This window comes from Hippocampus bargibanti, linkage group LG08, assembly GCF_051943395.1.
Source record: "Hippocampus bargibanti isolate YZ-2025 linkage group LG08, ASM5194339v1, whole genome shotgun sequence".
In the NCBI taxonomy this organism is placed as follows: Eukaryota; Metazoa; Chordata; class Actinopteri; order Syngnathiformes; family Syngnathidae; genus Hippocampus; species Hippocampus bargibanti.
Window position 1 is genome coordinate 25676456 of NC_142741.1, and position 13646 is coordinate 25690101.

At 41.7% G+C, this 13646-nt stretch overlaps 1 protein-coding gene across 4 annotated transcripts in view; it reads right to left on the bottom strand.

The window, feature by feature from the left end:
* abca12 (ATP binding cassette subfamily A member 12) overlaps positions 1-13646 on the bottom strand; it is a 74679-nt gene that overhangs the window by 53005 nt on the left and 8028 nt on the right. For all 4 annotated transcript variants that reach the window (XM_089003426.1, XM_089003425.1, XM_089003424.1 and 1 more), the window contains exons 8-19: positions 12443-12636; positions 11733-11851; positions 11525-11625; positions 10413-10580; positions 10074-10240; positions 8771-8904; positions 7711-7841; positions 5718-5882; positions 5426-5640; positions 4928-5061; positions 3217-3331; positions 5-2626 (exon numbers count right to left, since the gene is read on the bottom strand). In XM_089003426.1, the coding sequence (XP_088859552.1) occupies positions 5-2626; positions 3217-3331; positions 4928-5061; positions 5426-5640; positions 5718-5882; positions 7711-7841; positions 8771-8904; positions 10074-10240; positions 10413-10580; positions 11525-11625; positions 11733-11851; positions 12443-12636 (4265 nt within the window). The remainder of the gene's footprint in view (positions 1-4; positions 2627-3216; positions 3332-4927; positions 5062-5425; positions 5641-5717; positions 5883-7710; positions 7842-8770; positions 8905-10073; positions 10241-10412; positions 10581-11524; positions 11626-11732; positions 11852-12442; positions 12637-13646) is intronic.

Below are 13646 nucleotides of genomic sequence, written 5' to 3' on the forward strand. Positions count from 1 at the left end.
TCACATGAGGTTCCAATTGTCTGGTCCATTGGCCATGGCGATGGTCTCCAAATAATTGGTGAGGACTTTGAGGCCGGGGAGCAGGTACACGGAAAACTCTTCTGGCACCAGATGCTGAACCACCGTTGTGGTTCTATTGAGGATATCCAGGGTAAGGTTGAGCGACGTGGAATAAGTCAAGTTGTGGTCAACAAAGAGGGAAATTGAATTGCGAACAATTTCCCTGATGTTTTCCTGCGGCGACCGTGGCAGCGGGAAGGCGTCTGGGATCAGAATTTGCGTGAAACTTTGGACGGCTTCCATGATGGCGGCAAATAGTTGCTCAAACTGCAGCTCCCCAGATTGCTCTAAGGCCATGATCGCTTGGCTCAAGGATTGGGTGATATTGCTGATGATGGCCAGGTAAGCTTGCTGTTCAACCGTGAGATAGTTAACTATGGTTCCCAAAAGGAGGTGAAGGTCTTTAAGAGGCGTGGAAACATTTACGGAAGGGTTTCCCCAGTGGAGCATGTGGCTAAAGACTGCTGTGACATTGGGTTCGGTCATCCACAAGTGTAGAAGATCGAGATAGAGATGAATTTGTTGCTCAATTTCATGCAGCGCGGTTGCGTTGAGGAATGGCGTGGAACCAAAAGTTTGCAAAGTCTCATCCTGAACTTTGAGGTTGACCACGAGATATCTCACAATTTGCTGCAAGATCTCAATCGTCGCTTGACCGACTTTCCTCACGCCGGCGCCGTCCGTTGCGTTGTGGAAGCGTCCGATCTGGTTGTTGATCAACAAAGTCAAATTGGTCTGTGCGATTTGCAGGGTGACTTGCAATTGGGTGAGGCGGAAAAAGGGATGGAGGAGATGCGCCACCAAACCGGTGCTGGTCACGTTCTCCAACCGATGCAAATACCACTGCAGGATTTGCAAATATGCAAGCGTCACTTCCTCGGAGTACGGTACCGACATGGCGTCGTGGATGCGCTTCAAGATTTCGGGGTTCGCCGCTACTTTTAACAGACCTTCGATCACCCTGATTTCCTTCACGATCTCTGGAGTACTCAGATTATTCATCTGAAGGTTTATTTTTATATTGTTCAGGGTGTTCTTAAGAGCAGCGATGATCTGCATCTGTGCATCAGAGCTATAATTGAGTCGGATGAGCTCGCTGGTGGTTTGATTGACAATTAACGGGATGAGGGAGATGACGGCCGTATGGTTCTGGAGAGCGGGTATGTTAACCAGGAAATTGCTAACCTTGTCAATCAATCCGATAACACACTGAGCTGTCACAGATGCATTGTGTTGTAATTCCAAACATTTTGGAACCTTGGCGATTTCCACGATATGAAGCAAAAGCTGGTTGACATTGGCCGCCCCTGCAAGTTGCGCGATGGAGTCAATGTCTTCAAGGGTGAGGTTGGACTGTCTCAAAGCATTCTGGATTTGAGAAACGCTAATATTTGGCGTGGATACGACAAGCCGGATGAAATGAAGCGTCTGATTGAACACGGTGACATAAGTCGCGTCACCGGAGGACAAAAAGAGCGAGAAGAAAGCAGAGGTCATGTTTTCATATTCATCCGGCCAAAGCATGCTGGCGATGTTGATGGTAACATTGGCATCGGCTGAGAGCGTCAAGTTGACCATGTCATCCAAAAAGGTGAAGAATTTGGAGATTCCGGAAGAACAGTTGTGCTGTTCTGACGCGCATAAAGATAAGTGATACCGCAATGCTTTGAAATCACGATACATTAAAGTGGCTTGCTTTTGGAATTCTGGTGGTAAGAATGCAAGGAATCTTTGTATCACCACATCCAGGGAAGCTTCAGGGCCAATCTGAGTGAGGTTGGCAAGGCTCTCGGGGGTGAGGAGCTTGAGAAAGTCAACGGAGACTTGGTGGAGGTCAGTCACTTGAGTCGTGCTCATTTGCCCGCCAGGTAACACAATTTGCTGGATTCGACGCAGCTTGTACAGGGACGCCAGCGATTCTTGAAGTTGAAGAATATAGGAGAGAATAATATGACTTGGGTCACCGTTTGGTGAATAGACCACTTTTTCCAGAAGCTCCATAGCGCTCAGGATGGCCTCGACGGCGCCTGATGACGTTTGGTTGGTGAAAGGCTTTAAGTTTTCTTTGAGACCCGCCACTTCGTCTCGGTCAAAATGGTTGGAATAGGTAAGTAGGGTGTTCCCCATAGCATCGGACAGCGACAGTGTGAGGTTAGCTTCAGAGGCAAGGAACTTTGTTATCAAGCGCTCCAATTCGGGAAGCGTTGGGTCCGTTTCGTTGAAGGTAAAAATGTGCTGGTTGACTCGACCGAGCTTCACGGCGGCGGCGAGAACGTCGGAGACGTCGATTGAGTCGTTGTTGAAGAGCAAAGGCAGCAGCGGGGATAGACCCGTGTACTCCAACAATCCGGTTATGACGGGAACCACGACGTCCGGGTTGGTGATGTTTTCATCTGAGAGCGTGGAGACGGTCCACACAAAGCCGTGCAGTTTGTTCATGAAGTTTATCAGGTATGCGGAGAGTGCATCTCTACCTTGAAGTTCTTGCCTTAAATGTGAAGTCGTCATATTGTTAATGAGGTCCCCGTAAACATTCTGTAAGAGGTTGAAAGTGGCTTTGAGGGAGCTAAGAAGGAGAAAGGAACAACAGAAGAGAGAAGAACAACGTTAGGGCATACAGGAACGTGCTTGAACAACAACAAGGGCAAAGAAAAACAAGACACGTCTCTGTAAGCTCTCAGTCGTACAGGAGTGGTCGGTCCATCGATGAAAAGGTTTCTTCAGCCGTCATCTGTACTTCTTTGAAGGTGTCGGACGTGTCGCTTCTTTAAGCTAGCAACCACTCATTTGACGACAATGAGGTTAAAATCTTAGCGAAAGAAAATAGATGCTTTGAAAGGGGAGTAAAAGAAGCGATTTTCATAAAACAGCAAAATCCTTCCCTGAATCGCCATGGTGGGGTGAGGTTCAATTTGGATCGTTGGGATAATAGACTGCTTAGGCAACATAGTCTTAGTTATGCTGATGAAGTGATACCAGGGCAAATTGGGCAATCAGGCCAGTCGTCAGGCCGAAACTATCAGTAAGACTTTAGTTTGCTGACGAAGTTTCTTGGATAAGAAACGAAACGTCCGACACCTTCAAAGAAGTACAGACGACGGCTGATGAAACCTTTTCATCGAAAAATAAGACACAATGCGGATTTTGTCCACTTACTTTGTAAGGACGTCTTGGCTTGGTGACAGCAAAGCCTCCAGAAGAACTTGAACAAATGTGCTCCAATTCAAACTCTCCTCACAATAAATTTTGAGAGTGAGCGTGTCCAGAGAACCTAAAGAGAACGCACTTCATAATTTAATCAGCAAAATAAGCAAAACTGCTTTTATCACCGCACAAGTGAAAAATTTGCTGGCAGGAAAACAGACAATATCTTATGACTGATTTCTTGTTTATTAACTCATTCACTGCCGGACATGTACAAAAATATGTCCACTCCAGTGCCATTTTTTTTTTGTCAAGGCGCCACAAATAACCCCCACAAGCCATCTATACACTTGATGCAAAATCTATCAACCCAGCTAAACGGAACACAATTGATGAGGAACAAGGTAAAATTATGGCCGAGAAAGCACCTACAAGGGATCATTCCTCAAGATGGTGAAAGAAGAAGGTTACGTTCCTCATCAAGTGTTGAATGCTGATGAATATTTTGTGTAGTTTTAACGCTTAGAAAATTAGAAAGTAGAAAAGTATGTTTTATGGCACAGGTGTCAAAGTCAAGGCCCGCGGGCCAAATGCGGCCCGCCACATCATTTTTTTCGGCCCGCGAAATCTGAGCCAAAATGTCATATTTTTGGATGTCAACCACAATAAAAGTCATTATTCTTGACTTCAGATTTGAAAACGAGTTATTCATTAATTTGCTGTGTGCTCTATATGTAATATTTGAAGGGATTTAAACATTCTAATGGGTTCCCCAAATTCATAACGGCCCTCGAGAGGAAGCCGTCACTACAATGTGGCCCGCGGCAAAAAATGACTTTGACACCTCTGTTTTATGGGGACCTGGGATCGGATTATTCTCATTTTAATGGTTTCCTATGGGAAATTATTTTTTGGGATACACACTTTTCACCTTACACACTGTCTGGGAACCATTTAAATTCGTAAGCCAAGGTGTCACTGTATTGAGTTTTAATAATAATCATCATCATCATCATCATCATCATAATCCATTTTATTTTTAAGTGACTTTCAAAACTCTCAAGGACACTTTAAAGTCACGGGATAAGTACTTATGTATTTTTTGTGTGGGTGAGCAGCGGTAGCCATTCGCGCCAGAGTTCACTCTACCCGGAAATAACACAGCAGCAAAGTTATGAAAGGAAAGAAAGAAGTAGAAAAACAAAATACAAACCACAGGAGCTGCTGGAAAGGCAGCCTGTCCATCTTGAAGTCAAAAAAAAAAACAAAAAAACCAAATAACAAATAATATGACAACACAAAGACAGAGTCATTCATTCTTCAGCACTTGCTGTACCCTCTTTGTGACATGAAGCAGTGCTAGATGAAAGAGGACAGGATCAAAGCATCCTTTTCAGCAGGATGATTTTAGGACTACATAAACATATAATGCAGCATAAGAAACCTTAGACTCTCCTTTCATCAGAAAAAAATTAGTTAATTCCTAAATTATATGGGTCTGAGTTACCTGAGCTTGAAATGGGGGTGGCTGTACAAAAGGCAAATTCTGCCCCTTGTGCGAGGGGAAAAAAAACATTGCCAGAGGAATCGACAAGTGTTTTATTGGCATCCCCCGCAAGAGAAACCAAAATGCAAACAAATTCAGGAATATTTTCAATTCCCGAATAAATTTGGGAATGGCAGTGAATGAGTTAATAGCATAACTAACTGCAGAGAGACTCACAGTTTGCCGGCTGTGTCGTGACGCCAGGTCTGTAGTTCAAAACCCAGGAAACTATGTGGAAATAACTTTTCACTTCGGGCCACAGTGGACTCGCCTCAATCTTTTCTCCCAAATTCACCATGAAACCAAAAACACTAAAAAAAGAGAAGAAAAAAGAGAAGAAATACATGGGAGGGTGTTTCTAATTAAAGGACAACCGACGCCTCCGGACAAGTTGGGGACATAATTTATAAAATATAAAATAACAAAGATTCCACGGCATATAGCTAGCTATATTGTATGTTTTAGGACTCGCGCTGAATATTTAGGAAGTCTTGTTTTCCAGTTGGTGACGATGCCTGACGTGACGTCACTGAAGGAACGCCCCTGACCGAGAAAGCGACACACAATGCATTTTGGGTACTTTGTGTGGTGTGAAAACTTTGTGTTGATGGCGAAATTAGAAGGAAAACATAAATAACGCAATGGTGAATCATTGTGTATTACACCAAGACAAACCTTTGTTGAAGAATCTCAGTCATATCATCGAAGCTGTTGTTGCCAGGCAACCAATTTAACCAATAGTCCGTACCCAACTCTGAGGGTAACCTGTCCAAAAAACTTCCAAATTCCAGAGCGCTGGAATACAATTTATGCCACTGGGAGAGAATCATGGAAAGAGTTACATTGACGTCTTTTGCTCCCTCGTTCAGAGTGTTGTAAAGCTCTTCGCCCTGCCAGCAGCAACACAAAAACATGATGATTATGTTCTCCGTTGTAGCTTTTGCTAAATATTCTTTCCAAGTCTTACTTTTTCAATCAGGGGCATCCACTCCAACACAATGAGAGTCTCCGGTGTTGTGGAGTTGTCACAGATGATAGATTTCCACGCCTCAAACGTGATGGTCTCAGTGGATAGCAGCCACTGGAAAGGCCTCAGGGCATCCTCGCAGGTAAAATGCGCTGATGTCAGACTCTGGTGGAGAAAAAAAAAGCAGGATGATCATGGAAAGAAGATACTAAAAGGAGAGGAGTAGCAGTATCTTACATTGTAGGGGTTTCCGAAAAACTACAAGTCCTTTGGCAACACAAAATGCCTACTTTTTTCAAAGCGATAAACACTTTAAAGGACAACCGACACCTTTTTTTTTGTTTCCTAACTGACATCAGAAAAAGGTTTTATAGCATCTAAAATACCCAAAACACGCAGACTGATATTTTTAGTCAAATGCAAAACACCAATAAAAATGACTTCAAGTGTCCCAAAACGACTTCAAAATGACCTCAGAAAGTGTCAGTTTCAGAAGGTCCCGCCCCCTTGTTCGTGACGTCACGCCAAGACGTCGTGCCTTAATGGAGAATCAAAACAATGGCTTCAGATTGGGAGAAGATGCTTTCTTGTTACTCATCCAGTTATGAATATGATTCAAATACAGTAAAGTCTCATTATATCGATATTCAAGGGAGTCGGAAAAAATATCGATATAACCGGGACTATCGATATATCCGACCCTGTTTGCATGTAATTTTCTCCGTGCGTGCATAGAAATAGTATCGATATAACCGGGACTATCGATATATCCGATATCGATATAATGAGACTTTACTGTAGTTCTGAAGAGGAAAGCATAAATGTTTGCAATCGATTAAAGGAGTCCTCCCATATCAATTCGAGCAGTCAATGACACCAATGTAGTGCACAGAAAATGCACAAGATGGCATCCAAGCTCCGTTGTAAATGGGCAGATTTGTCTGCTGGGAATTTGTGTCAACTAGTATCAAATAGTAGTCTTGGGGCAACACACAACGATTCACCATGGCGTTATTTATGTTTTCCTTCTAATTTCGCCATCAACACGGATCAACACGAACATTTTCAGACGGTTTCATTAGCATTAAACACTTGATGAGGAACATAGCCTTCTTGTTTAACCATCTTGAGGAATGATCCCTTGTAGGTGCTTTCTCTGTGATAATTGTATCTAGTTCTTCATCAATTGTGATCTGTTTAGCTGGGTTGATAGTTCTTTGCATCAAGTGTACAGATGGCTTGTGCGGGTTATTTGTGGAGCCTGATTGATGGGAATTTTAACCTTGCAGTCTACACTCTGCACTCACACTTGAAACAAGTCCAAATGTCACTGTTTTCTATCCATTTTGTCACTCTCTCTCTCTGTCGTCTGCCTGTCTCTTTAATGTCTAAACCACCTCACCTCACTGCTGCGTTCTTTACCAATCACGTGGCTTTAACCGACGGCTGGGGGGCGGGGAATAGAGGACAAAACAAGCCGGCTGCCATTTTCTTGTTAGGAGAACGGGCTCGTCCGTGAATGACACGTCACTCATTGTGTGTCTCCCGAAAAATAGTTTGTATGCCACTGTAAAATTTCCATAAATGTAACGTTCGTAAACCTAAAAGTTCGTAAGCCAAGGGGTTCGTAAATCGAGGTATCACTTTACAGTAAAGAATGCACCATGTATAGAACACAGAAAAGCAAAAGTCCCATTACTAATTGTAATGTATTTTATTGAATTACTTCTTGATGCACTTCATGTTCCATGTTTCTTTTCTGTGTCTCACACCAAGGACTAGTATTTCATTTTCATTGTGTATGACAACAATGACAGGAGCTATTCTATTCTGTTCTATTCTGTTCTAGAGGTCACATACAACGTGATTGTGAGGTGGAACTGGAAGACCGCCTATTAGGAAGCAACCTGAAGCTCACACTGTTCTGGATGTTGTTTTCATTGAGAGATTTATACTTCAAAACAAACGCGCTGGACACATAATGGAGACGTACCTTCAGCAGTACTTCAGTGGCGCTGTCTAGGATCTGCTTGATCCAAACACTGGCCTCGGTTTGGTTTGCAAGCAAGGTCAGATAAATGTTTTGGAGTCGATTAGAATCCTTTAAGATATTGTCCGTCATTTCTGCAAAGTGGGAGTTACAAAATAAAAATATGACAGACAGAAAATGTTGACATCGAAAGTCGATTGTGATGTCTGATTGCAAAAACATGACATTGGAACATGAATTCTAACCCTTTGACCACACCCAATCTTTTTATAATTGTTTTTTTTTTTTTTTTTGTATAATAGCTCAACATGGGTCGCTTTCTTAGCGAGGGCGTATTGGTTTCTCTCGTGAAAAAACCCTCAAAAGTTGCTTTTCACAAAGAAACCAGTCGGCAGTCCCCAGAGGAAGGGTGTGGACATGCTCCATTTACCGTTTGGTTAAACTCCACTCGGAGGGACTTCAACAATCGAGAGAAACGTTTTAAATAAGATAGAGATAGAGAGAGACAGAGAGAGAGAGACAGAGAGACAGAGATAAATGCAAGAATGAAAGGCTTCAATAATAATAATAATAATAATAATAATAATAATACATTTGATTTATTAGCGCCTTTCAAAACTCTCAAGGTCACTTTCAGTCACAGGATATTTTTTTCTGCAGGTGCAGGAATTTTTTTCTGTTGGGGAGCAGCGGCAGCCACACGCGCCAGCGTTCACTCAACCAGGAAGTAACTCAAATAGATAGAAAGCTAGCTAATATATAGCTAATAGCTAGCCAGATAGATAGCTAATAGCTGGGTATATAGCCAGCTAGACAGATAATAGTTAGCAAATAGATAGCTATGTAGCTAGCTAAATAGCAAATAGCTAGCTAGGTAGCTAATTAGCCAGATAGCGAGCTAGCTAGCTAGTTAGACAGCTGGATAGCCAGATAATAATAATAATAATAATAATAATAATAATAATTATAAGAAGAAGAAGAAGAAGAAGAAGAAGAAGAAGAAGAAGAAGAAGAAGAAGAAGAAGAAGAAGAAGAAGAAGAAGAAGAAGAATGCGTGCTTTACCTTCAACAACGGCAATCGAGACCGTTGCTATTTCCATGGACTGAAAAGCAACGCTGAGCACGTGCTGAACAATCACGTCCAAATCCGGATGAATTTCGCTCAGTTTCACAACCACTTCACCCACTGTCAAAAATCTGCCAAGCAGAAAGCATGCGAAAAATCATATCTGGGGAATTAGCATAGCTATCCAAAATAAGCTTGCCTGATAAAATGGTGTGTTAAAGGACAACCGAGCATCTAAAAGCATCTAAAATAGCCAAAACACACAGGCTGATATTTTTAGTCAAATGCAAAACACCAAGAAAAATGACTTAAAGTGTCCCAAAACTACTTCAAAATGACCTCGGAGATAGCGAGTTTGAGAAGGTCCCGCCCACTTGTTCGCAAATTGCCTCGCTCCAGAATCAAAACAATGGCTACAGAGAGTTCAGATTGGGAGAAGATGCTTTTTTTGCTACTCATTCAGTTAAAAATATGATTCAAATAGTTCTGAAGAGGAAAGCATAAATGTTTGACATCGATTAAAGAAGTCCTTCCGTATCAATTCGAGCCATCAGGACTCCAATGTAGCATCCCAGAAAAAGCACAAGATGGCGCCAAAGCTGCGTTGGAAATGGACTGATTTGTCGGCTGGGAATTTGTGTCAACTAGTATCAAATAGTAGTCTTGGTGCAACACACAACGAGTCACCATCGCATTATTTATGTGTTTTCCTTCTGATTTCGCCATCAACACGGATCAACACGAAGTTTTCAGACCAAACAAAGTACCCAAAATGCATTGTGTGTCGCTTTCTCTGTATTATTATTATTATTATTATTATTATTATTATTATTATTATTATTAAAATATAACGTAGAGCACCATTCCCGAATGTGCTCTTTTTTTTTTCTCTCCATGCTTGGGTGCCGATAAAGCGCTGGTCAGACCTCTGGAATTTTATTTTATTTTTTTCACTTCCATGAGGGGGCAGCGTTTGCCTTTTGTCCATGTTAGCGCTTTGCTACAGCTTCAGCTGTTGCTAGCTAGCTTTTAGCTGTCTACGAGCTAGCTAGCTTTCTATCCATTTGAGTTATTCCGGGCGAGTGAAACGTGACGTCACGTGGGGATCGTCATCAACTGGGAAACAAGACTTCCTGAATATTCAGCGCGAGTCTTAAAAGGTCAAATCTAGCTATATGCCGTGGAATCTTTGTCAAATACGCTCAGTAGAAGTCATTTGAAGTGATTTTACGAATTATGGACACAACTTGTCCGGAGGTGTCGGTTGTCCTTTAAAGTGTACAGAAAGCGTTGTACGTACAACTCCTCCTCAATGTTTTGTGGTTGGATATCGACATGATGCCAAGGCTTGGAAATGTTGGAGCCTCCGATGTCCTCTGAGTAACCGTCCCCAAAGACAGTGCGGAGCAGTCCTTTGACAAATGCAACGTCACGTGGAGCAACATGCTTACTCCAAGATAGTAAAACCTGCAAGAAAAGATTCGGGAGATGTTTGTTCAGACAACTGTTCACCTCGATTGACCCCAGATTTTCTGTGCTTCCATTGTGGGCCTTGTGTTCGGCCAACTAAGCATACAACAGCATGGAACTTTTAAACATGATAAAAGTGGATGATACGAGCCGGATGAATGCAGCCTACCTGCTGGACGACCTTGTTGGGACTGATGTTGTCTACAATCATGTCCGCCGTACTCAGAATGATGTCAACTGCACCCGTCACGCACATGGTTGTGAGCCAAAAAGGGTGACTGCTGTTGTCACAAATGGAGGAATGCAGGAGGTCTCTGTCTAACGTCAGAAATAAAACCTGGTGGAAGAGAGAAAGGTCAAGACTGGATGTCTTGGTTCGCTTTTTGTTTGGTCTCCTGGAGGTCTTCCTGTTCTTCCTCACATCAACTGTTTTAAAGGACAACCGACACCACTTTTTTGTTTCCTAACTGACATCAGAAAAACGTTTTATAGCATCTAAAATACCCAAACCACGCATGCTGATATTTCTAGTCAAATGCAAAACAACAATAAAAATGACTTAAAGTGTCCCAAAACGGTTTTTTTCATGCTTGGGTGCCGATAAAGCAATTTTTTTTCGCTTCCACGAGGGGGCAGCATTTGCCTTTTGTCCATGTTAGCGCTTTGTTACAGATTCAACTGTTGCTAGCTAGCTATTAGCTGTCTATTAGATAGCTAGCTTTCGATTTATTTGAGTTATTCCGGGTTGAGTGAAAGCTGGCGCGTGTAGCTGCCGCTGCTCACCCACAGAAAAAGTTATACCGTGACTGTAAAGTGACCTTGAGAGTTTTGAAAGGCACTTATAAATGAAATGGATTATTATTTGTATTATTTGTATTATTATTAGTATTATTATTACTATTATTACTATTATTATTATTACTATTATGATTATTATTACTATTATTATTATTATTATTACTACTATTATTCTTATTACTACTATTATTATTATTACTATTATTATTATTATTATTATTATTATTATTATTATTATTATTATTACCGTTATTATTACTATTATTATTACTACTATCATTATTACTATTACTATTACTATTACTATTACTATTACTATTATTACTATGCCCGATAGCATAATGCGGTTGCATGAAAACACAATCCCATTGGCTCCTTTCAAATACGAAGCAGCAAACAGTTCATCTTCTTTGCTTTAAATTAAAATATGGAAATAGCACGCAAAATTCTCCAAAGTGCATCATAGCAAAAGATATACCGTACCTGTGTGAGTGGTATTCGGACATTTTGTAAAACCAGTTTGGCGATTTCACTTAACGAGTCATTGTTCAGCATCACAATGTCTCCAAGGGCGACGGACACATCTAAGTAGACGTAAACAAAAGGGTTTATTGCACACGAAGGCTACGATAGCGTCGCTAATAACAAACACAAATGCTTCGTAGAGGGGAGAGTGGCGGCGCTTAGTTACCGTTTCCGGGCCACGTTTCAATATAGTGGATCACGTCGAGGACGCCGGCAATAATTGGATGCAGTGCGGACATTGACTCAGCAGTTTCAGAGAAATTGTTCTGGATGACCTGCATAATGCTAGAAAAACAGCCACAGAAAAACAATAAGGCAACTGGGGCAAACAGTCATACTCCCAGAGAGCCAATTTTGATTTTTTTGCAAATATGGAAATGTCGCAGCTTGGAATTGAAGCGGATCGACGTGGATTTTCGTCAATGGAAGCGACAGTTTTGCGTTTGCTTTTGACATTTAGCTGGTAGCAGACGTGCACATTCCACCATGACCTCCCTGATCCACCGGTGAAAAGGACGCTTTGATCCTGTCCTCTTTCATCTAAAACTACTTCATACTACAAAGAGGGTGCAAAAAAATGATCCTGTGACTAAAGTGACCTTGAGAGTTTTGAAAGGCACTTAGAAATGAAATGTATTATTATTACTAGCTAGCTAGCTATCTAGTTGGCTATTGGCTATATGGCTGGCTCGCTAGCTAATTGAGTCAGGAAACCTATTGGCTATCTAGCTAGCTATAGCAGGATGACATATTTTCCCATTTATACCATTGTGTAAATGTATTTTCCGATTTCCAGCCATCAAAGATATTCATTCATTCCTATTCCGATCCGCTTTATCCTCACAAAGGTCACATTCCATCATTTAAGGCCCTTACCCGCGTATATTGTTGAGAAGGCCCGCTGCGGTATCCAACATTTGCTTCAAGGATGCACCAGAATGGAGCTGAGGAAGAGCGAGAAGGCTATCCCATAACGAACTCTGGTTCTGCAATTCTCGAAACACCAGCATGGCGGACCCGACGACCTCCGCCAGCTCGTCGGGTTTGGTTCGCATATGTTCTTTCAGGATCTGAGCATCACACAAGCCATTTTGTGTCAAAGAAAGAAATCGCTTTATGTCTTGTTGTCATTGACATTTAGAGTGGGACCTTGGCTTACGAACCCCTTGGTTTACGAACTTTTCGGTTTACGAACGTTACATTTATGAAAATGTTACCTTGGTATACAAACTATTTTTCGGGACACACACAGAGCTGCCACAATGAGTGATGTGTCGTTCACGAACGAGCCTGTTCTCCTAACAAGAAAATGGTGGCCAATAGTTTTGTCCTCTATTCCCCGCCCCCAGTCGTCGGTTAAAGCCACGTGATTGGTCAAGAACGCAGCAGTGAGGGTAGGTGGTTTAAACATTAAAGAGACAGGCAGACGACAGAGAGAGAGAGTGACAAAATGGATAGAAAACGGTGACATTTGGACTCGTGTCAACTTTGATGATTCAAAAGCAGAGTGTAGACTGCAAGGTTAAAATATCCCATGAATCAGGCTGCACAAATAACCCGCACAAGTCATCTGTACACTTGATGCAAAACGCTATCAACCCAGCTAAACAGATCACAATTGATGAAGAACTAGATACAATTATCACAGAGAAAGCACCTCCAAGGGATCATTCCTCAAGATGGTGAAAGAAGAAGGTTACGTTCCTCATCAAGTGTTTAATGCTGATGAAAGCGTCCACTCCATTCCATCAAGCGACCATCACAAAGGTAAATAAAATGACTTTATTATACAGTACAGTTTATTTCTTTAATTATAATACTATAGCACATTTAGTATACATAAAATAAGGTCTATTTTGTGTAGTTCTAAGGCTTAGAAAATTAGAAAATTATGTTTTATAGGGACCTGGGAACGGATTATTCCAATTTTAATGGTTTCCTATGGCAAATTAATTTTTGGGATACAAACTTTTCACCTTACACACTGTCTGGGAAACAATTCAGTTCGTAAGCCAAGGTATCACTGGTATTTGGACTCCTCTGACCCGTTGACAATTGTTTAGTTGAAGCTGCAATTGAA